At 39.3% G+C, this 25,331-nt stretch overlaps 2 protein-coding genes across 2 annotated transcripts in view; both read left to right on the plus strand.

Moving 5' to 3' along the window:
* The first annotated feature begins 759 nt into the window (after positions 1–759).
* grk1a (G protein-coupled receptor kinase 1 a) lies at positions 760–8,476 on the plus strand. The gene is made up of 7 exons (XM_008292412.1): positions 760–1,461; positions 2,756–2,883; positions 3,308–3,465; positions 5,391–5,474; positions 6,590–6,714; positions 7,182–7,383; positions 8,184–8,476. Exons 1-7 carry the CDS (start codon positions 760–762, stop codon positions 8,474–8,476), a joined length of 1,692 nt encoding a protein of 563 aa, XP_008290634.1.
* A 1,696-nt stretch (positions 8,477–10,172) lies between these two features.
* tmem255b (transmembrane protein 255B) overlaps positions 10,173–25,331 on the plus strand; it is a 17,587-nt gene continuing 2,428 nt past the window's right edge. The window contains exons 1-8 of the mRNA XM_008293026.1: positions 10,173–10,236; positions 10,957–11,099; positions 11,280–11,342; positions 20,086–20,175; positions 21,064–21,144; positions 21,559–21,644; positions 24,167–24,326; positions 25,063–25,209. Of these exons, the coding sequence (XP_008291248.1) occupies positions 10,173–10,236; positions 10,957–11,099; positions 11,280–11,342; positions 20,086–20,175; positions 21,064–21,144; positions 21,559–21,644; positions 24,167–24,326; positions 25,063–25,209 (834 nt within the window). The remainder of the gene's footprint in view (positions 10,237–10,956; positions 11,100–11,279; positions 11,343–20,085; positions 20,176–21,063; positions 21,145–21,558; positions 21,645–24,166; positions 24,327–25,062; positions 25,210–25,331) is intronic.

A 25,331-nucleotide genomic window follows, 5' to 3' on the forward strand; every position in this document is an offset into this window, starting at 1 on the left:
TAAGTAACTAAAAGAAAACATGCATTAATTGGATTTTTTGTACTTTGTACTAAATTATCAGAGGTTAATCAATAAAGAATTCTTGTATTTAAAGATGTTAAACTGTCTAGACACCTCTGTTTTCAGAATCATTGCAGCTTTGCAATGTTTTTTTCTTGTTAAAGAGGAAAAGGTTTTTAACTAGCAAAATTAGACCAACAAAGTTTGACACCAGCACTCTGCAGAAAACACTCTATTGTGTCTTTCCCTCTTTCAGCTTCACAGCATTCCTGTCACTACCAGCCCACTACATTCATGCCATATCTTTCCCTCCTCTCCCTCGCGCCACTCTTTCATTTTCTGCCTCTCCTGTCCATCATGTTCCCTGAATCTCTGTTCCCTCCTCGTCTGCTACAATGTCCACATCAGTTAGCTTGGGATAAAGTATTACAGAGGTACAGAGTGGATAAATCCCTTTGCAGTAAGGTGATGAGTCAGGTAGATCTGCATGTGTGTCTCCATGTGTGCGAGAGGAGGGGAAGGTTTAGCGAACCACATGTACGACACACTCTGCCTCTGAATCACTGCAGGGAGAGGAAATCCACATCACACCTCTGGAAATTGCTTGTGTGTCCCCTGCTTCTTTGACACTTTCTTTTTTGTCTACTCGTCCCAGCTCTCACCTCCACCTCTGCCTCCCTTTAACACCTTTTCTCAGTAGCTTTTGCTGTATCTCACACATTTCTCCTTCCCTCCTCCTCTCGTCTCCACTGTGTCACCATGGATATTGGTGGCCTGACAACAGTGGTGGCCAACTCTGCTTACATCTCAGCCCGTGGGAGCGTCGATGGCACTGCCAACCCGGCATCTAACCGAGACAAGAAGTACCACGCTCGCTTGAAGCTGCCTCACATCACAGTGTGTGAGGGTCTGAGAGAGACTTTAGACCTGGGCTTCCAGACAGTATGTGTGGAGCAGCCCATCGGAAAACGTCTTTTCCAGGAGTTCCTGGACTCCAACAATGAGTACAAAGGCCCCTGCCGCCTGTGGAAGGATATTGACGAATACAACAATGCAGAGGATGAAGATAGAGTCAAGAAAGCGAGCAAGATCTTGTCCCGTTACATGGAGCCTGGTGCCAAGTATTACTGCCCCTTTCTGCCAGAAAATGGCATCACCAATGTCAAAGAGAAACACCATGAAGCCGGGGACGATCTTTTCAGTGAGACCATGGACAGCGTGATGGACTTTCTCAAGGAAGTGCCCTACACTTTCTTCCTGGAGAGTATGTATCTGAAGAGGTTCCTGCAGTGGAAGTGGCTGGAGATGCAACCTATGGGAGAGGACTGGTTCTTGGATTTTCGTGTTTTAGGCAAAGGGGGTTTTGGGGAAGTGTCTGCCTGTCAGACAAAGGCCACGGGGAAACTGTACGCCTGCAAAAAGCTCAACAAGAAAAGGCTGAAGAAGAGAAAAGGCAACGAGGTAAGGGGATTGACAATGAGGAACAATATAGGCAGCTGCAACACAAGACTATGGATATAATTGCACCTAATTTAGGGACACTACACAACACAGGTCTTGTAGTAGTTGGGTTCTAGTTTTGTGAATCTTTTATTTGCAGTGTCTTTGTTGTCCAGCTGTCTAACAACAGACTAGATGGACGTTAGGCACATTTGGCTTACATGATTAATCCCCTCAGCATTAGTACATTTTGATCCCCTTATGAAGTGACAATCCTGCCATGTTTATAAATCTTGATGCACAGAGCCAGACAACATTGCCTTGCAACTCAATGACTTTAATGAGAAGTTAATTAACCTCTTAAAACCTGGTGTCCACATGTGTGGCCATCACATTTTGGTTTCTTTTACCACAGTACTTAATTCTGCTTAACTGGGGCCTTATGGCCACATGTGTGGGCACTTACACTACCATCTATGATGATACTTAGTTTTTATACTTATCAGGTTCCAATAAGCCCAAATAGCAAAGAGAAATAAAAAATGCATATCAAATAAGAGCTCGAGTCTCAAGAAGTTAAGAAATGTAGCTGCATTGTAGTTTAGCTGAACTACTTAGGACTTGTCTGAAGTCTATTTTGATCAGGGCAGCTTAGATGAAGCACAACCAGAGAAATACATTGTGCACTCACAACATATCATTCACACGAGTGATGTTAGCTGAAGGTAGAAAGCAGCTTTGTGAAGAAGTTCAGATGGATAGATGGTAATGTAGTAATGTTTATGATTCATTGCCAGCAACTCTAACTGCAGATTATCATTCTACTATATGGGAAAAATATGCTCTGGCTTGTCTGCATTTCTTTAAACCAGTCACAATCGCAATAGGTGTCGCTACGCCCAGGTTGTAGCAATGGTGCCCCTGTAAAATAGCAACAAGGAAAACTTGTTTTGGTGGAACATTTGCAGGTAAGGAAGCAAGCACTGTCATTAAAATGATTAATTCACCAAGTGAACAAAGCAGGCCTACTTTACTGCACAATCTAAATCTTTTTCAGCCTCTAGGTTGCTGATTGGTGGGGGTTGTTGTTGTTGTTGTTTCCATACCGAATAGAATTTAACGTGCAGATAGAGGAAGGGAAGAAGAAAGCCTCATGAAATACACCACAGAGTTGGCAAACTTACAGTATGCTTGAAGTCTACATTTAGTGAGTCAGACTAAGTACAGATGAATGATGCACAATGATACAATAGTAACCTAGAGTCATGTAATCATACAGAATATACTCATATCTGCTGTCCTCTCCTGGCTGTAGGGGGCGATGGTGGAGAAAAGGATCCTGGCTCGAGTTCACAGCAGGTTCATTGTGTCTTTGGCTTACGCCTTCCAGTCGAAAACAGAGCTATGTCTGGTCATGACCATCATGAACGGAGGAGATCTAAGGTCAGTGCTCCTGCCAAGAATATCTTCCCATTTTGCCTTTTTGGTCCCATGTCCTTGCATCCAACACTATCTCCAACTCTGAGGAGTCTGCTATAATGTAGACACTTTTCAACCTAAATATTAACAATTAATATCCTAACATACAGCTTATGCACTGAAATCTAACATGTATTTGACTAGAGTGTCATGTTATGTCACCTTTCCTTGGACCAAATGTTACTTTTTAGTGGATTGTTTTAAGTTAAATGTCATACATGAAGGTCCTGAGTGTCCACATAGCATTTATTTGTTGCATACCCCGAGAAATGTATTTATATGGGAGCACACACGGGGCGTCCCACAAGTGTGTTGCAGTAGATGTTCATTGAAGAAATGTATAAATGTTTCCTCACATGACCCTACATTGTCTCTCTCATGAAAACAGATATCACATCTATAATGTTGATGAGAACAACCCAGGCTTTGACGAGCCGCGGGCCTGTTACTACACTGCTCAGATCATCCAGGGTATGGAGCACCTCCACCAGAAAAGGATCATCTACAGAGACCTCAAACCAGAGAATGTGCTGCTGGATAATCAAGGTCAGACACATGTCCAAAAATAAAGATGTAGTCTTCAGTGTTTGGGCTTGAGGTGCAGCATGGAACATATTGTTTAGGACTTGTGTCCCTATTTAGAGATTATTTAAACATTAAAGAGATCATACTGGGTGGTCAGCATTGAATTATAAGAAGGGTGTCTGCAAGTTTAGGGTTGTTGCATTTAGGACTTGACATTTACAAAATGTAATACATGTATGTGAAGCATAATTTTATTACAAGCATTTTTTAAAAAACCCAACAGTGATTCAAAAAGCTTCAAACATGCAACATATTTGTGGACTGCTGGATTGCTAACATGGACTAATTTTGTTTTATGTTGACACAACAGAAAAGGTAAATCTTGTTTGTTGCACTGAAAGGCCACAAAAGATTTAGGAACCTGTCCGTCCCCCTCAGTATTTAAAACCCATGCAGTGGTTCCCCTCAGTAATCACATGAGAGAAGCAGAAGAATTTTATTTTGAAAAAGAACTATTATATTACTAATAGACAAAAGAGCTTGTCTGTTTTCTTCAACAATGATTTTTTTCTTTACTCTCAAAATATGAACTATGAGCTCATACAGCAACTGGCTCTATTTTGGAAAACAACTGGATCCATACATATTCCATTATTCTTTTAATTGCACCTGGTGCTTGAATTTAGTCTTTTTCTGTGTGTAAATAAAGATATTCCCAACATTAAATGATGCAGAAGATTCTGGAGATTTTCAAAAATTTGATTAGTGTATTAAGCAATAGTGTGCAACACTATTATAGTTATGCAAGTTACCGTTTTAATTTATTTATGTGATCACAATAAGTTTACTATAAAAATTCAATTTTATTTTTATTTTTTTTACAATTAAACAAACCCACAAAATAATGTCAGTAGGTAGTTTCCTCTAATACTATTAATACAGGTCCCAAGACATGGGATTTAGCCAACATTATGTAAACATTACATTTACAAAGATATTTGTCATCAACACACAAAATTAAGAATATTCGCATTTCATCCATGAACAAATGAAAGACGTTTTTAAAGGCAGTTGCCTGTTCTACATTGCCATCAAATGAACTTAAATTTAATTCCTGCACGTTTATTTAGCAAAAGAATTACACAACAGGCAGTAATGTCCAGGGTCCAGAGCAGCAGTCCAATCAGTGAGGGCCGGGGGCGGGACAGGGGCGGAGCAATTGGAACGATGGGCCAAGCAGGAAGTGCAGGCACCAATTAGGGGAAGGGGCTGACACATACCTGTTTGCAAATAGAAACAGGACAAATAACATAGAAAAAAGAACCTGAGACCAATGGTCCAAGTCTAAACTAAGGCCTTAATTAATTTGACATAGCCTGAATGACTGTAAAAGACCCTGTATTAGAAATTGTCTGTTTGGGAAATGTTATTATTTACTCTCTTGCTGGATAGTTAGCGAAGCCTTTTGTTATACATACAAACTGCCCATCTACTTGTCCCTGTCCAACGGTAACAAAACTTACCATCAATCATCTTAATGTCTCACTAATTAGCATGTTATATCCTGTTTGTGTAAAACACACACAAATTAAAGTATTAAAATGACATTTTGTGGTTTTACTCTGACTTCCAGGAAAAAGACTAGCTGTTTGCTAACACTGAGCTAACCACCTCCATACTTAAGTTTCGTATCAGAGTGGTGACAGTGAACAAAGCCTTTCCCAAAGTATCAAGCTGTCTCTAAATCACAGTCAAATTTCAACCCCGAGACACTTTTTGCACCTTTATAATGACGCTAGAGCAGCTCACCTTGACAGTAAACCACTCACACACACACTTCACACATACAGCACACACTGTTTTCTCACACAAGGACATCTTTGAGTCACCTCTGGTATCTGTGACGTGGACGGTTCTTGACGTTAACCGGCTGTTTGCTCTTTCAGGTAACGTCCGTATCTCTGACCTTGGCTTGGCTGTGGAGCTGGCTGACGATCAGTTCAAAATCAAGGGCTATGCAGGGACTCCAGGTACCGGCAAAATAATCAACAAATGATGTTTACCTGGTTACAGTTGATCTTCCAACAGAGTTGTAAGAACAACAGCTACAGAACCCACAGCTTTACTGTGTTTGTCTTTCTCACTCTGATTATTAGATGACATTTATCTGGTCACGTGTAATACCACATGCTGCAGTGTATATATATTGCATATACCTACACAGTAGGTGTTAACTAAATGACTGAAAATGGAGTTGTTCTGACTCTCTATAATATATTACAGTGAATGAACAAACTATGTAATGTATATAATGCATACTTATAAAAAAGATAAACACAGCATATATGCGTATTTTACCATATTTTGTTAAAAAAAAATCATGAAGAATTCACCCTTTGATTAGAAGGTTAAATGGACTGTAGTTATATAGCGTTTTTCTACCTTAGCGGCACTCAAAGCCCTCTACAATGTTTTCTCATTCACCCATTCACACACACATTCTTACACCAGTGGCGACAGAGCTGCCATGCAAGGTGATGCCCGCCATTGGGAGCAACTTCAGGTTCAGTGTCTTGCCCAAGGACACTTTGACTGTGGAGGGGCGGGGGATCGAACCGCCAACCTTAGGATCAGAGGACAATTGATCTACCCCCTGAGCCACAGCCGCCCAAGCTTCTCTCTAGTTTGATGTGCATTAAATAGTCCAGTATTACATTCATTTTGGTTAAACTAAGCAAAACAAGTTACTTCTGAGCAGTCCTTTTACATGAAGTGTTAGTAGTTCAAAGTACTTCACAAGTAAGGTAAGCCGGTTTTGTTTGTACAGCACTTTTGAACCCCTAACTACACAAATTGCAGTACAAAGAAAATGAAAACTGTTAGAAAATAGAACGATTGCAAAGGGTTTGGTAGATGATATAATAAAAAAAATCACAGCTTTTGCTTCAATAATACATTAGATAGTTGACGCAGTGTTGTGAAGTATAAGAAAGTTCACAATTCCCTCCTACATTGTACTATAAAGCAGAAATGCTCAAGTAAACTAGAACTGTAGGTGCAGTAGTACATTGTGAGCCATTCCTCTATTGATAGTGAAGAGAAAGTATAGTTTTAGTTCTATTTAGATCTTTTCTGTCACCTGCAGGCTTCATGGCTCCAGAGCTGCTGAAAGGAGAAGAGTATGACTACTCTGTGGATTATTTCACTCTGGGCGTCACTCTGTATGAGTTTCTGGCTGCCAAGGGGCCCTTCAGGACCCGAGGAGAGAAGGTGTGTGTGAAATTTGTCTCTCTTTTTCTGTTCTCAGCCCACATTTTGAACTGTCTTTAAATGTATTAGTGTCTTTAATGTCCCTTTACCTCTATTTATTCTATTTAAGTCCTGCCATGTTTAAATCTGTGTGACAATACAGATTTAACCAGCTCAGCCTCGCCAACTTGTGACCTGATGCTGCCGTGAAACCTGAAACCCTGATATCTGTGTTTCTACGCACAACAGTATAAATATTTGTTTTAAAAGAGATTTATGGTGGCATTGTAGAGCACAATTAGAAGACTGTACTTGAATTCCCCTTCACATCCTCTACATATGTAATAAAAAAGAGCTTTGCAGATAAATACTTGAGTTGGATATTCTCTTTAATATGTAAAATTCAGATACATTCAAGAAATAAAAGGACCAAAATGTGTTTGGACTGAAGCAGGTTTTGTTCATCCTACTGTTTTCTTCTGTTAAAGGTGGAGAACAAGGTGGTGAAGAAGCGGATCTTGAACGATCCAGTAATTTATCCAGAGAAATTTAGTGAGAACGCCCGGTCCATCTGCGAGGGTCTGTTGAGCAAAGAGATCGACAAGAGGCTCGGCTTCAAGGACGGCTCATGTGACGAGCTGAGGGCGCATTCTTTCTTCAGCGAGATCAACTGGAGGAAACTGAATGCAGGTCATTTTCGGGCATAAACCCACTAAGTTTCCCAGTAGTTCGCTGACATTGTTTTGTCTGTTTTAATTACTTTCTGCTCAGTTTGCACAAACTGCACAAACTCAGTTTGTTTTCAAAAGTGTTCCGGCATTTCGTCCTCACTATGTAAGGATTTTTAATTTTCCTACAGTACGCTGACATATGTAATCATTTGTATCAATGTATAGATGCTGGTATGTTTAGTTTGGTTTGGCTCTGAAAATATTTTCCTAATCAGCTTCTCTCTCTTTACAATGATTCTGCAGGAAGTTTGGCTTTTATTTTTGCTCTTTTAACTGGTTTGAGTTAGTGAGTTTCATTAGGTTAAATGAAGGTGAGGTCTTATGTTTTTGTGGACAATCAGGATTTGGTTTTACCGTTTAAAGTGCACTAACACCGTCATCATAAATAATGATTGGTCCATTTTACAGCATTTCTGTGTATATGCATTTATTAATAATATCAGATATATTATAGTTTTCATTGGATAACTGACCACACATCTTGTAGTTTGTTTCAGTGTGTAACACACTGCGATGAAGGTCCTTTGCTGAAGCCTGTTGGTTGAATGAAGAGACTGCAGCTATTTTTCACCTCACATTTGCTAGAGTTAAAAGCCATGAATGATAAGGAGCTTTAGGGGTATCCTGGTGGCTCAGGACCATCAAACTGCTGCTTTTGATCAATATGGTCTGTATGGTGATGACAAATTTTGTACAACATGAAAAAAGAAGAAAGAAAAAAAATTAAATATCCCACCCTCCCTTGTTGTGTCTCCTCAGGGATTCTTCCTCCCCCTTTTGTGCCAGACTCCAAGACAGTGTATGCCAAAGACATCGATGACGTCGGGGCCTTCTCCACAGTAAAAGGCGTGCAGCTGGAAGACAAGGACATGGACTTTTTTGAAGAGTTTGCTTCAGGAAACATCTCTATCCCGTGGCAGGAGGAGATGATCGAGATGGGGATCTATGGAGAGCTCACAGTCTGGGGTCCGGGCGGCACTTTGCCCAACGACCTGCGACGTGAATCCATCCTGGAGCAGCCGCCCAAATCCTCCACCTGCACACTGTCATAAGAGGTCGCGATGACCGTGGCGTGACACTTCTGCTGCTAATGCATGATTTTTTTTTAACAAGAACTGTTATTTCTTGAGCACATTTTGTACAAGAGGTCAGCACCTCTAGTGGTGGATTGGAAAGGGAATGATTTTTGTTTTTTTTTCACCAGCAGTGCAACTCTAAAGAAATATTTACAGTATTTTCTGCACTTTTCGTCCAGTTGTTTTGCTGCAATGCTAGCCAGAGCTTCACAGCTCAGGTATTTAATTTTTCACATCTGACAAATGCTTTTAAAGCATGTGTTATACTTACACTGTTTAATTTAGTGTACACTTTTGTCTGTGTAAAAGAACTGCACAAAAAAATAGAATTTATATTTCCTACCAACCAGGTTTCATTTGCCTGACATGTAAGTGCACAGCTGCTGTCTCTCTGCACCTCTAACATACACTTTAATAAACAAATGCTGGAAACAACACACGCACATATATGCACACGCGTATGAATATATGTGCTACGCGTGATTTTTTTCTGTTTTCACTTTTTAGCTTTGTTTTTTAAGTTTCCCAGCTTCAGATGTGTAAATAAGCCACTGCTGTACAGATGTTTATGAATTGAAATAAATATTTTATTCCAAGTTTATGTCAGTGGATTGCTTGTTTCATCCAACCTACACTTTAAAATCCAAATGAACTTCATACAATCAAATTAAAATTTTATTATAATCACATAAGACAAAAAACCCCAAAACATTCACAACAAAGAGGTTGAAACTGGGTGATGTTTTACGCTTTTTTCCTGAAGCATTATTTGTATTAATAACCAATCGTCCGCTCATTTATTGTTTGAAGATTCAGTCTACTTGCATACTGAAGAAATTGTATTTTTACTCACCAAAATTCCCAAAATATCTTAAATTCACACAATACAAGCCAACCTTTATAATGGTAAGGGTTCCATGTAGTCTTGAAAAAGACTGAAATATTTAGCAAATATAGGTGAGACTTCAGTAAATCGGTCTCTTTTTCTACATATTATGGAAATATACAACAGACAACTTAACTTCTTAAATGTCCCAGGTGCTTTCATTTGGCTAAAGAGATTGTAGGCTATAGGGCTTGTTAGCCAGTGGAGGGCGCTGCAATCACACATTCACCATCAACTCATGCAGCATCATGACCAGTCAGTGATCCAGCAGCCTCCACATTAAAATAAAACTCAACAAAAACTCATAATACCCAATGTTTTATTGTACATTATGTAGAGTTTAACCACATGCTGTCAGATATTTCAACAGGAATCAGATACAAGTTGTATCAAACTTATGTAAGATAAATAGTTTAATAATTTATCACTGAGGTGAATGCAGGAAGCTGATTGGCCTCTCTCTGCAGCTCTCGCTCTCTCTCTCTCTCTCTCTCTCTCTCTCTCTCTCCCTCTTTCTCTCTGTCAGGTTTCTAGTAAACTTAAACCCTCCTGAGCTCACAGAGAGTCAGCAGTGAGAAGAAAAAGAAAAAACAATCTTGATCATCAACCAAATGTGTGGATTATAAAGAAGTAGCCCGTCTTGTATCCTCCGTGGAGGATGAAGATTCTGTTTTGACTCAACTCAGAAAACTATCAGCACATCTTCCTGATCTGTGCTATTTTATTTTTTTATTTTATTTTATTTTTTTGAAATTTCAGAGCTTATTTGGTCCTGATTGAGTCAACATGCAGCAGCCTGAAACCCTGCAGACAGCTCAGCAAACAGCTGCAGAAGAGCTGGATCCAGCAGGTACACTAACAAAAGGCAGCATCCTTATAATACTGTGCATGTTTTTCATTCAGTGCTGCTCTTTGCATAGAAAGTGGTCATTTGCATGTGCAGGAGTAATTATGTGAGCAAAAAGGCTGCAAAAGGCCCCAAAAGCAATTTAGCTCTCACAAGTAGTTTGTTCTTTTAGAAAAAAAAGAAGAAGAAAAGATCTAGAATGTTGCTTCTCCTGTTTTATGTTTACTCCACAATCATCTAAAGGAAAATAGTGATTCTTATTTTATATATATCAATCTGACAGACAATTATTTGTTAGTTTGATGTTTACCATGTTAAAAACTGCACAAACATCTTCAGAAGGCTTTATTGAACATGTGCTTCAAAATATAGACCGCTAATAACAAAACCAGTTAATTTTGAGCATGCAAATGAATAAATCAGGTACAATCAGCTTAACACTAATTACATTAGTCCTGAAACATGGACAGGAGGCATTTTTACCTGCACAATAAAAGTGCTTTGATCCATTGAGTAGACTTTGTTAATAGTTACTTAAATAAGATTTTGAATGCAAAACTTTTACTTATTCACATAAATTACTACAATATATGATGGCGTCTTGAGAAAAATTATGTTTAGAAGTTGATGTTTGGATTTTCTGGTCAGAGTTGGCTTCGGAGGGCTCAGGAGAAGATGGTTTACTTATGATGAATGTAAAGACGCTTCCTGTCTCCCGTTCAGCTCAGTACCTACGTCGGAGGAAGACTGCTCTGTGGATCACCGTGTCCCTGCTGAGTCTGGCTCTGGTGATTCTGGCCCTGGGTCTGATCGCAGCAACTCGCACCGACAATGTGCCTGTTGCTGGATATTATTCTGGCATCACAGTGAGTCACAGTCACCTCCACAGTCTTCACATTTCTTTGCCCTGACACTGAGAATGAACTTAAACATGAACCCTTCAAACACTTCATGGCACGTGTTATTTTATTTCTATCTTCTCCTCAGCTGAACTGTGATGTTTCTTCTCACGTCTTCCACTCTGATTTTTCCCTTTGCTCCTCCAGCTCAGTTTTGGAGCATTTCTGGGCATCGTTGGCATCCACCTGGTGGAAAACCGCAGAGCCATGGTGAGTCTGTGCCTCTGACACTTGTACCAAAATCACATATGACTGAGTGTAGGTAAGACCTTCTCTGGTTGTCATTTAGAAATTCCCAAATTATTAAATTTGTATATTCAACTGCAGCAAATGCAGAGAAAGAGTTTCAAAGATGTGCTTGGATCCCTACATACAGATAAATCTGTTGTGTACATCATTACTTTCTATATCGTCAATATGTATTTTTTTTCACATATTTCACATTAAGCAGCAAACATGCTCATATGATTAGTCTTTTTATGTTGTGTAGTCTGTTGTTTCCAGCCTGAGGTTTGGGACCTCCTAATGGGTCGCAGAATGACTAACAGGCCAGGAACAAAAAAAAAAAAAAAAAGTTTCTGCTTCACAAAATGATATTTAACTATTCAGAATAACTGAATAATGTATTTAAATTGCCCAGTGGTTGAACTGGTCACAAACAAGTAAGCAGTAATTACAGTTTAAGAGTAGACTTTAGTCAAATTTCTATAAAAAATATAGTGTAAAACCTGTCATTATGAATTAATATGCACTTACTTCCATTACTAGATGGAAGTATTGAGCTGAACAGTGTTGCTGAATCTGCGAATAGGTGCCTTAACCTGAACAGAGCACCAGTGAAAACAATGTAGAAAATACACTACAAATATGACATTTGGCAAAGAGGATTTGTTGGCTGTACCAATTTCAGTGTGTTAGTTAACACATCAGATGTTTTGTTTAGCTTCCACTTTCCATCATTTCAGTGGAGCTGAAGCTTCATTAGATGTCACAGTCACATGCACCATATAAATCATAGTTTGTCTGTTTCTTCTGCACATGATCACATTTTTTATCTTAACCAGGCCTAACAATGTTTTTTGCTATATTTCAACTTTTCAAACTTAAAACATGGAGCCCATTGATCTGATAAACATGTATCTATTATGAATCAACTGTATTGTCCTTTGGTTAGATTCAGTCCTACACACTACAAGTTAGTGGCTATAATGTGCTGAATAATGCAATTAAAACAGGAGAAACTGCAATCTGTTTTAAGAAAGCAACAAGTAAAAGGCTTTATAGTTGTTTAATGACTTAGCCTACAGTAGGGATGTAATTTTTTGGGGTCCTGTGATAAACAAAACCATGTTTGTTGTGATGACAACTGAATTTTGCAATGTCACATTCATGCTGCAAGCCCTGTTTGCTCTCTACCAAGGTGATGTCTGTCAGCTTTTTGGGCTTCCTAAGAGTTATCTTCTAAAAATGCAACATTGTTCCTGGAAACAGGACCATATATACACCATAAATTAGAGGATCATGTTCCGTACTTTGCAAATTCACTAAACTGTTTGGCGGGAAATTGCTCTGATATGAGCAAGAAGCAAATCTGATTAGGTCGATGGCGGCGTAATGTTTTCTTGGACCTTGTGCCCGGGCCAGTGTACGTGACTGGATTTGTGGTTGAGGGGGAAGTGAATGCATTTTTCTCTGGACTTCAATGACAAGAGGGGAAATTGCGTTAGTATTGGTCAGCTGCCGACAACAATCCTTTATTTCAGACAGGGACACAGGTATAATATCATCAAAGTTCCACTCTGTGTAACAGTGGGTTCAAACAATCATCACGTTAATGACTCCAGAAGACAGACACTTGAAGTTATACCAAAGACCCGACTTAAAAAAATCCCTGCAAAATTAGGCTGGATAACCCTACACTGCTGAGTTAACCTCCAATCAGTCTGAAGTCGATCTCAAAGAGGTTGTGATAATCAACAGTCAACCTGTGCGACTTCAGGGCAACCAGAAGCTGTGCTGTGTCACTTAAGTCGTATAGTCAGTATCATATTCACAATACATGAAACCCTGCATGTGTCTGAAGACTACACCAGTGACACAGAAACCTCAGCAGAATAAGAGTCCTTTTTCTCACCTCTGAAATAGTTCTAATGCTTATATTCGACACATCTGATTATGCTTTGTGGCGGAAAGAACCCAGTGCACTGATGGTACAGTTATTCTTCACTAATCTTATTCTTTTCGGTATATTTTTTGTAGTTGTAACTGGATAGTAATGAGGAGGAGAAAGGGGGCTACCAAACCCTGCTTTGTTTTTCATTTCAAAACAAAGACTCAATAGGCCCTCATCACATAATATCAAACTCTAAATGAAGGAGTCTCTTCTTTGCTTTTCTTGACACACGTTCATCCGATCTATGTCAAACTTGGCAGATGTGGCGCCGGGTCACATTTGAAGTCGTTTTGATAAGTGGTGGAAAGTGTAGGGGCCGTCCTTTTTTGAGGTCCTCATTGGTCCTTTGGTGATGTGTGGACAAAAAGGGCAACAGCAGACATGACCCATCCATCCATTATCTATACACCGCTTAATCCTCACTAGGGTCACAGGGGGGGCTGGAGCCTATCCCAGACAACTTAGGGCGAAGGCAGGGGACACCCTGGACAGGTCACCAGTCTATGACAGGGCCACACTTAGAGACAGACAACCAAGCACACTCACATTCACACCTACGGACAATTTAGAATCACCAATTAACCTCAACATGTTTTTGGACTGTGTGGGAGAAAGCTGGAGAACCCAGAGAGAACCCATGCTGCACGGGGAGAACATGTAAACTCCACACAGAAAGATCTCGGTGCCCCCACCAGGACGCAAACCGGCGACTTTCTTGCTGCGAGGCAACAGTGCTAACCAACTGCGCCACCTTGCAGCCCGATATGACCCATATATCACTAAATGAACTCACTCCTCAATATGTTAAGAAAAGCTAAAACAGCAGCAGAATTGAAGCTAAATAAAAAGTAACATGTTTTCTTTTGGAAGATGTCTTACATAGCAATAGACATGTGCCTATTGACACATCAGTGGTACATCAGTTTCTGTGTGTGTGTGTGTGTGTGTGTGTGTGTGTGTGTGTTGTGAATTTTTTATGCGGCGTCCAGGGTGTCGTGTGCCTGCTCGGATCACATTGGCTTACTTTAAGCGACAGTGTACTGTATCTAATCCAGTCTACAAAGACAGCCTTCTTTTTGCTGTTTGCACATGAGCAGTGTCTGTGTGCGCGTACAGCTGACAAAGTTTAATACAAAGCATAATTGAACAAATATAGAGTCAGGTTTGATTCACTGTTTTCTGTAGTCCTTGCTGTTTTCACTTATCATGTTGTGTTTGTGGCTTTGAATGTGTGAAAGACATGTACAACTACCTGCTTGCTCTGGCATCACTCCCACTTCTGTGCTTTAAACTTTAATGGTATTATCGCTGCCATACAAGCGCTGGTCTACGGTGTCTTTCATGAGTCATGATGTCTCAAACAGGTGTCTTCTTCCCAACCTGCATCTGAGGCTCATACAGTAACATGAGAGCTGACTGGCAGAGCGAGGCTGCTCATTAAAGAACAACTAACCGTGCCACAATACCGCGGACACCTGAGAGCTCTGGAGCTTGTCTAGCTACCTGGATTGTCAGCCCTTTTGGTCCTTTGACCTCATAAAGCGGGCAGATAGAGGGTTTGATGTGGTTTGAACTGTAAACAGTTAGAGAAGTTCTTCTACTGTTGCCAAGCAAGGAAGGTTTCTGTTTCACTGTAACTGACGTTTTATGCAGAATTTGCATATCAAGGCAGTAAGATGGTAGAAAGATATGCAGGAAACTGATCCACCACGACGTTAAAACCACTGCCAGAACAGCTCTGGACACGAGACCGCTGTGAGTGCCACGTAGTGTTTGGATCCTTTGGGTGCTGTGTTTCTGCCAGCTGGAGCCTCCCTGGATTGGGCCTGGTCCAGTGTATCCCACTAGCACTCAGTAGGATTGAGATCTGGTAAATATGGAGTCTGGGTCAATGACTGGGGCTCTTTGTTGTGCTTCTCGAACCATTCCTGAATAGTTTTTGCAGTGTGGCTGAAAGGATTGTGTATTTGGTCCGCAATAGTCGTCAAAGTAACATCCGCATGAATGCCAGAAGAGAAAATCTAACTCTCTGAGGTGCTGAAAGAAGGCAGCAGCAGCAGCTACTTGTCATTTGTTTTCTCGCTCAATTATTTATGTTCTTATTTATTAACAATAATGATAAATACAATCCAAATTAAGTGCTTTATAAATGTTGTATTTGGTGTTTCCGACCACAAAAAAAAAAAAAAAAAGTGAGCTTCACTAAAAGCCATACTGTAAGTCACTGCCCTGGAGGATTTTGTGTTTTTTCTTACCCTATAAAAGTGACAAAAGCAGGCTGGCTGGTGATCTGAAAGTTTTGGTGTGCAGTTAAAACTGTAGTGAGAATCAGTCATGGTGAGATAAATGCAGTTCAGACAGGACACTTTGTCAGGTTATAACCATTTATTTGAGATCACATACATTTAGTTTGGCGGTGACTCTGCTCGTGATGCTCTGAAACGATCTACGCAAGCATGACACAGATAATCCCTGAGATCACAAACCCCCGCAGAGCCATGAATTTACAATTTACAATTTTTCGAATACAGTATGAACACGAGACCAACTAAATAATCTTCACTAACAGAATCTAGATTACATAGTTCAAGGTACAATAATGAACCATCTGCAACCTACAATCCCACGATATGGGAAACACCGGGGTTATGTGAGATTGAACTGGTTTTAAAAGGTGGTGGTTGATGAGGAGGAGGAGATTTGATGATCTGCAGAGGCTGGAGTAGCAGCGATGTGGTGAGCGTGAAGCGGGCAGAATGAATGAACGCTGCCTCAGTTATAAAGCACGCTAAGTGGGTGGGCTGGACTTTAGCGATGACGATTGGCCAGGAGGGGCCATGTGACCGCCTGACTCCGTGCCTGTCTGAACTAACGCGAAGCTCCATACATCGTACTTATTATGGGGTTGAAAACATGCAACACCCTACAATGCACATCATGAGCTCTATATTATTATAAACACGTTTGCAAAGAAAAAACATTCAACCATAGCAGAAAACCTGCTTGTGTAAAACAGGCAATTTATCCCATCAGGAAGATTTCACCACATACCGATGACACTGTCTAGTTCACAGTGTTTAAAAAGGAATATTTCAGAGACCAGTCCTCTCTGTGGTTACTGACATTAAATAAATGACTCCTACACCACCACGTTTCATTTCGTCCTTTAAAAGCACTATGGAGCATGAAATCCTGTCTGTAAAAGAAAGAAAAACTCCCATTTTACCCGTCGCCCTGATAGCAGGCTCCACTGCCCTGATACCACGTAAGATTTCTTTATGATTAAATGCTTCATGTGGCTCATGTTCCTGGTTGCAGCAGCCTCCTCTGTAGTTACTGCCTCTGTCTCACAGCCCACCGTCCTCATGGTCACCTTGCAGCTCAGAGAGCAGAGCGGTGAACCTTTAAAAGGCCGTATTTTACCCAACAGGCCGCGGGACGATCACTTCTTATTGGCAGTGTGTCCAGCTGTGGTCATGATTGGATGCTGGACCACTGAGCAGGGGAATGAGACCTTGCAATGGTCAGCGACTTTAGTTACGTAATATGATAGGTATCTTTCCTGAAGCTATAAAATTCCTCTTTGTGTCTTTATCGCTAATGTCTTTTCTTTTTCTTTTCTTTTCTTTTCTTTTCTTTTCTTTTCTTTTCTTTTCTTTTCTTTTCTTTTCTTCTCAAAAACATTTTTCTTTGTCTTTTATTGGTATTTTTCTCTGTATTTTAGCAGTGGAAGAAGCATTCCAGTTGTTTGTCCAACCCGTCTGTTATAACAGTGTTTCAAAATATACAACATGAAACCGTGTTGTGGTGGAAAAAGTACTTTGATTCTTAACACTGTAAATTAAAAAAAACTCAGTTCCAAATCAAGGATCTGGATTTAAGATATTATTTAAGTAAAACTTTATGAAATTAGAAAAACTTACTATTATATACTATTAAAAGGATAAAATACACAATTTAACTATTTGTTTAAGACTGCAAATTAATGATTAATTAATGAATAATCTGCTTGAATCTTGCAGAGTGACACCTTTATACAATTGTTTGTTTTGTCTGTCCAACAGTTTAAACTTCAAAATTACTGAAAACAAATTAAAGTAGTTAAATGAACCTAAAGGAAAAGCAGCAAACTCACTAACTGTTTTAGTTGTACTTGTATTTATTGTTTGATAATTTGTAACAAAACACTGTATTTCATAAGATGAACATATGTTTTATATATATATTATATTCTTGCAAACCTCAAAACTAAAGCTGTTAGAAAAAAAAAATATTAGAGTAAAAAGTATATTTCTCTCTGAAATGTAATGGAGTAGAAGTATGGCAGGAGAAGAAAATACTAAAGTACAAAGTATAAGTAATTTGCACTTAAGAGCAGTAGGCTACTTGAGTAAATGTACATAGTTGCGCTACAATTAACTGAAATGTTCACACTCTGAATTTCTTGCCTGCCACACCCGCTCTCTTCCCCTCATTTCCTGACTGTACCTTCATAGCTGCATCAATAAAACCAAAAAATTAATAATACATAATTTTCAAAAAGCTATAAAAACCTAACTTACTCTACCTGCTCAGGGCCAAAAAGTAGCTGAAGACCATAGCGAAGTATTTAGCAACTGAGGAGCCAGATATTTGCTGGCGGAGACCAAAATGGAGCTAAAAAAAATAAATGTATTGGACTTAGATTCACTATTTGACCAGAAGTATGACTCAGAATGATGGAAGATGTTTCCCCAAAACTGTTGAATGTGTAAAGACAACTGTCTGCAGACAGGTTTGCTAGAATGTCATGATAATGATTCCATAATGCCAATGTTAAGTAAAAATACTCGTGCCATAATGGAAAACTTCTTCAAATAAAAGTCTTTCTTTGGTAGTCCAACTATGCAAAAGTACAGAGGGAGTTGAGCTCGTATCTTGCCTTATAAAAAAAAAAAAAAAAGCAAAACATAAAATTTAAAAAGTTACCGAAGAAAAAGTGATGGAATAAAATTAAAAAGCATAAATTAGAATTAGCACCTTACAATTGTACTTGTATAGTACTTCAGTAAGTTCGTTTCCAGTATTGTTTTCTTTCTACTGTATTTTTTATCAACATATCTCCTAAAAGTAGAAAACTATCTATAGTGTGTGTGTGTGTGTGTGTGTGTGTGTGTGTGTCTTTAGTCTTTTACAGTATTTGACTTTTCGGTATCAGGGGAGGTTTGGGTGTCGTGGATGTTTTATGTGCCAGCAGCTGGTGCTAAGGTAATGTGAAGTAATGCAGTTGTCAGGCTCTATTGTCTCTGCTGCTGGCCTCATCTCCCACTTGGAGCCCATAAAAGCGGAGTCATTTAAACCGCTAATGAAGTGGAGAGTCTGGACCAGTGGCAGATAAAACCCACCCAGAAAAAAGCTTATTTCCTTCAGCCTGGCTCTTATTTCACTTTGCTGAGGAAAATTGATTTTAAAATCTTTCAGTTTTCACACTCTCTTGTCAAATCAACCTGATTGTTCAAAAATATTAAACCACTTGATAAATCATATTTGTCTCAAAAATGCCAATCCCAAATAAAGCTTATTATTTGAAGGCCCTACATTTGTCTTTTCTCTGAAATGTGAGGGTGTGCACGTGTAGAATGAGACAACTTACACCTTTATTTGATTAATTAAAGTTCTGTTTTGAGTCTCAAAAATTGTTTTAGCTGTAATATCTGAAAATAATACAAACAAGAAAGGTCGTCTATATTAAATAAATAGAACCAAATCTCTGGGTTCCAGTCAGGAAAGATAGAAATGGCATCACAGATCAAATAAAGCAAAGAAAAAAACCTCCAATGAATCAAAGAATTTGTTTATATCACTGCATGAAAAGCTGCTCTACCTGTTCTCTTTTGTTCTTGCTACTACTGGAAGAGTCAGGAAAAAAAATAAAGCATGTGTTTCTGTGCAGGAGGTTCGGTCCAGAAGGAGCCATTGAAGCAACAGTAACCGTTGCTCAGTGATAAAGTTTATGATCAGACATCTGTGATCAGCCAGCTGGGTCTGCTGTGATATCAGAACACGACTGTGTCTTACAGTAGAAACCTTGAAGAAGGAACGGGCGTTCAGCTTGTCTTTAAAAGTAAAAATACTGAGGGTATTGATCAGCAATCAGAGCAGAAACAGTGTGGATTTGTGTGCGTGTTCGTGTGCGTCAGATACGGGGAATTAGATTGACCTTGCTAGTACAAGAGGCCGTCCTTCTGCCCTGCACGTTGTTCCTCTGCTTGTAAATCAGCCACAAAGCGCCTCTGTGTTGTCAGAGCAAAAAGCTGTACATTTCCTTTATCGTCCTGCTGACCAGACGCTGCAGACGACCATTAAGGACAAACACCAGCAGAGACTAAAAGCTTAGATACACAAGTGTGTGTGTAAAGTAAAGTTCCTACATTTTAATTCATAAGCAGAATAATTAAGTACTCAAGAAAATAAAACCATGGTACTATGATTATATATAGGTACTGATAAGTGATCAAATGATGAGAGATTATTGTACCATTTTTAGTATCTTCCAAATTTGTTATAAACAGATTTGCAGAATCCCAGTTTATTTGTAAATTTATTTCCTTTTCTATTTTAAATCTTCTGTGCCTTCACCATTAGAAATGTGTTGCCATTTTTCCTAGAAATATGTCAGAGGAGCATTTCCAATCCATACAGTTACATACATAAACTGCACAGCTTACGCTAATGACACTTTACTATTTTTTTTCTTCTCATGAATCTGCTTTGTCTTTCTATTCTCCACTTCCTTTTAAGCTTGTGGCATCTATAATCTTCATCAGTATGGGGGTCATCGCGTCTTTCTTCTGTGCCATCGTGGATGGGATCATTGCTTCAGAGTTCATTGTGAGTATCTACATGCACTGAAAAGACAAAAGCACAAACTAATTCAGCCCGTTTTGTCTGAACGCACAGTGACACAAACCAAATCAAATCGCATGGGCTGAGGTCAGCAGACGGGTTTTCACTCACACACATCGGTCAGATCAGGAAATGTGCAGACGCAGGGAGATTAATCTCAGCGCTCGACCTGAACAGAGCTGCTGAAGACCTGAAGAAACTTTCAGGATAGCAGTGCTGATTAAATGTGGCCTTTCTCCGAACCACAGAAAACTCTGATGCAAAGAAGTATACGGTAAATCAACGGGGCTTCAAGGAGGACAACAGATTAAATGTATTTATATGTGAGCAAACCAAAAAAGGCAAAGGTCAAATAAGGTCAGGGGTGCTTCCTTACTTGATATCGTAGATGTCGACACCTCAGTTTCCCTAATGAATGTTTAAAAGCTGGACTGATATCGACACTGCTATCAAACCTCTGCAGATATATAAACATTGTGCTCTCGGGACAGTAAAAGTCACATTTATTGCACATTCAAGCTTTGGACAGTGAAAATGGTTTTATTACATTCATATTGCATAAAGTCCAGTGAGGTTTAGTGCAGTAGGTTTTGTAGTCCTGTGCAGATAGACGCTGTAAAGCTTCACTGCTGCAGTGACGCAGAGGAAGAAGAAGAGGAGGAAGGTGGACAGAATTAGAGAAGCCAGGATTCATTTTCACACATATGTTACTTTTTAAGGTACAAGAGGCAAAAGGAGCATCACTGAAACTATGAAGTTCCAGAGATTTAGCTCTTAAAATATGTTGATGCACAGAAAAATGTTTATATTGTGATTCTAAATGTTTGTGTCTCGTGTGTTTAACTTATTTTACGAATCGTCTCACTTGTTCAGGACATAAGACCCTTACAGGAGGACATGTGTGACTTTTACTCCAGTGGATCGGGCTACGCATATGACAGCTACTATACTGAGGTGATTCTCATACATGCACCAACGCTAAACACACAATAAATCGCTGAGCAATTGTGAAAAAAAAAGAAAAAGATTACTTATCAAACACTTAGAGTAACCCATGTATGTCTCTTTTCAATGGCATGAATTTTGCATTTTAGGCGAATACTTCATTTTGCAGCCTTTTGATGCCTGATTGAATAAAGTGCGATAGCTACATCTACTGGTCAAACCATGTCAATGCACCGTTTGACGTCTCACTGAAAGCAACAACTGCATCTATTTTTTCTTTCATCAAACCAAATTCCAATAAAATAGAAGATGCATTGACAGTTTCATGTATTTCTTTATCCAAATTGTCCATCCGTCTCCTGCTTCTCCCATTGTATCAGTTTTCATGAACATCTTTAACTTTTCAAACTCATGGCGCTGCAGGTATCGTGCCGTTCATTCGACAAGACATGCAAGCTGAAACTGAGGAGTGACACCTGCTATTGCTGCTACCTGTACAACTGTGGCAGGTGAGATGTGGCTGGGAGCTGAGCAACATCAAACCTCATTTCTTTATATCTGTGTGAGCACAATTTCTATTGGATAAACAATGCAGCTTACACACTAACTTCAATTTACAGGGTTTTTTTTGCATCATGTTTTAGATGAACTTTCTACCTTTCAGACAAAAATAACCACTATTCTCCATTAATTTCAGTACATTAACATGTTAATTAACTATTTTTTATCAATAGGATAGCAGGATAAAAAACACTGCATTTACAGGCACTGCTGTTGGAAATCACTCTTAAAGGACAGACAGGAATTGTGATTTTGGCACTTAAAGAGGTCTCTTTTCTACAGCCAACTTTCAAGTCCTGGATATTACAGTTTACTATAAGCACCAAAAAGTCTCTCCCTGCATGCATTCATCAATTATGAGCTGGTAAAAGCTGCTTTGATGGCTTAATAAAATAATAAAGCGAGTGTGAGTGATGGACAGTGTGAGAGAGTCTTTGATTTCTTCCCTGCTTGGAAGATTTAAAATAAAACCACCTGCCATATGCAGCCGAAGATGGAAGCTTTACAGCAGGAATTATAATGATGCCACTGAGTTATTCATCTCGAATCATCAAAGGCCTTCAGCTCGACTGTTTCTAAACCCTTTGATCATAAATTGCTTACATTTAAAACGGTATTTGGTGAAATTTTAGCTTGATATAGCAAATGCTACATGAGTTAACAAAAAGATAAAAATTTCCCACTGACCGACTTTCAGCACATTTTTTCATACCTTAAATTTTGAGGCTATGTTTGAAAAATATCTGAGGAACTTTTAAAGCGAAAAGCCTGAAACTTTTACTGTTATTTCTACTCATGCCATTAACTCAGAACCTGCAATATTGGACAAGTGGATCCAATATGTCTTAGTATGAGTGAATTGAAAAAAAGTTAACCTATCATGAAAAGTCCCATCTTTGAGTAGACATTAACAAAAAAAATTGATGATGCAGAAGTCAACTAGTGATATTTTCTGAACCATATGTAGTTGCATGCCACAATAATACAAAATAAAAGATATAGAATACTTTTTAATATGAAATATTGAGTCACTAAAATGAAATGAATAGTAATAAAAGTTGTTTCACGATACTTTTATTGAGCAGCTACGACAAGCTGTACCACTAAAAGAAAAGTATTGCAAGAAACCTTAATCTAGATAAAACAAAAAAGAGTTCTCTAAAGTAATAGGCTTAATTACTATGAGATAGCCTGTAACACTGTTATGGTAACTTTGATTATGATTTTTTTTTTTCAGAGCTTTCTGCAAATTATTTGATTGAGAAGCAATCATAAGTTTATGTTGAAGTTTAAGTTGAAGTACTTAATAAAAGTCAGAATTAGACTGGTAATTTGAAATGTATAGACTTATTTAAAAGGGATGTGTCAGTCCTGCTACTCTTAATTTTCTGAAAACTTTTAAGATCAATTCCTTGAAAAGTGTAAATGCTGTCATGTTGAGTCCACAAGGAATAAAATGACTCTGTTTTAAAGTATACAAGTGGTATTTATATGATTCAAAGTGTTTTTCTTTTTATCACTATGGAATAGGTTTGAAGTTCTTAGGTTAAGTTTTACAATACAAATAGTTCCAAGGGCATCCAAGAGTGCAAATGGTAGTAAACAGGGCCTTAGTAAATGTTACAATTATGAGGGGATCCTTCGAAAATTTTCTCTCCTGTAAGGGGTCCCTGACCCCCAAAAGTTTGAGAACCCCTGCTCTATGCCAGTGTTTCTCAAAGTGTGTGGCATCCCCCGGAATTTAACAGCGATCACAGTTTTTCTTAAAACATGATGGCCAATAGTATGACCATTTATAATGCGCTCAGTTCGTAGAAAAGTCCGTTCATTAAAAAAAAACAAAAAACGCTGCTAATAAAAAATTTTTCAGTTTAGGAAAATTTGTGTAGAACACGTTTTCCACTGTTTTCCAACAAATGTTTGGTCGCTGACCTGTCAGAGGAGCTGCACTGCAGACACCTGGTAACATCTACCGGAGCAGCATGTGAGGCGTTCAGGGAACCTCGGTAAAATGTACCATCTACCCATGGGCACTTTCAGCAGTTGTGTAGCCTGTGTCCCCCCCCCCCCAGTTACTTTTACTGATCACTGAGCAAGTTGTTGCTACACTATTTGACTGCTCATGCTATTTAATTTCAGTAAATTTAAACTGGTTCATTTCATGACTATTTAAGGCGAGGGGGGCACGAAAGATTTTTGTCCTCTGAAGGGGGGCCTGACAGAAAACACTGGAGAACCACTGGACAAAACCTTCCGCTGGTCTGCTGATCCTACTGACTGATAAGACTTAAATGAAAGCGAGCTGTTAGTGGTATTAATCACTCCTGTGGTGCAAACTCAACATCTCTAATATGATTGCAAATGAACAGGATTTTGCAGTTTATAACAATAATGATTACAATCCTGAACCAGAAGTCCTGCTCACCACCAGCTCACAGTTGTACTGACCTCTGCCCTCCTCCCTCTCCAGCACAGAGTACCACTCACATTACTATGAGTTCACTGGGGTCAGCAGCTGCTGGGACGTCATCCACCTGCACCGGCTGCTGTGGGCCTCGGTGGTGCTCAGCGTCGTCGGCTTGTTCTTGGGCATCATCACTGCCGCCATCCTCGGAGCCTACAAGGACATGGTGAGCATGAGGGCCAAGAAAATACAGATTTGGAGTGAAGGAGCCACTAAAAATTCAAAGAAAGAAAATTTAAAGGCTTTCTGAGCAAACAAAAACAAGCCTGTAATAGCACGTGGCTGACACAGGTGTTCAGGATTTTTATTATACTTGTGACTTTCCCCTATTGCCTACGGGCTAAATACAGTGTGACTTTGAACAACGTAAACTCCCTAACATCTGTGTGTAAAGCTCAGGATCCTCTAGGATGTGTTAATCCATTATTTTAATGGCAGCTCCTCAGTAAAGCTTGTTTCAAAACAGAAGTGTACAAATCTCACTTCTGATTAACACAGTTTCTGATCTGTTGAAACTCACGAGATCAAGCTGTTAAAAATGATGCATCAATTGCATAATCGGCTGTATTTTATACAGGATTTGTTAGTGTTTTCTGTATCCTCACCTTTATTTTTTCCTGGGATTACATTACCATAGCTTCATTTGAAACATAATGTTGATTTATGTGTGTGCAGATTTGTTTCACTGCCTGTAAAATGCAATTTCTCTTGCACGAATGTCCGTCTGGTAATCTATTTCAAGGACATGAAAATCTCTCATCTTATTTTATTTTGTCGTTTTTTTTATGACTATGGCTCCTACAGTACATTAGGCAGCAATCATACTTCATTACTTTTCATATAATGAACAGTCTCCTTTATCTGCAACATTTATTTTTATTTTTTTTTATCCTTTCCTACAGCAGAAGCCCACTCCTCCGGTGGCTCCCAGCCCGGTGCCTCCACCTCACATCCTGTACAACCCGACTCAGCACATGCTCACCTACCCCGGCTTCTGTCCTTCAGGGCAGGCTCTGCCCGCCTACCCAAACTATCCAATACCAATGCAGGTTCACAAAATCGAACCATTATGAATGAAAGCATTTGTCACACAGTAGCACAAGCGCAGGTGTAAATAGTGAAATTAAGGATGGCTGAACACAGCTGCTAGAGTTCTCTGCACATCTTCCAA

The sequence above is a fragment of the Stegastes partitus genome, unplaced genomic scaffold, assembly GCF_000690725.1.
Source record: "Stegastes partitus isolate 25-593 unplaced genomic scaffold, Stegastes_partitus-1.0.2 Scaffold19, whole genome shotgun sequence".
NCBI classification, from domain to species: domain Eukaryota; kingdom Metazoa; phylum Chordata; class Actinopteri; family Pomacentridae; genus Stegastes; species Stegastes partitus.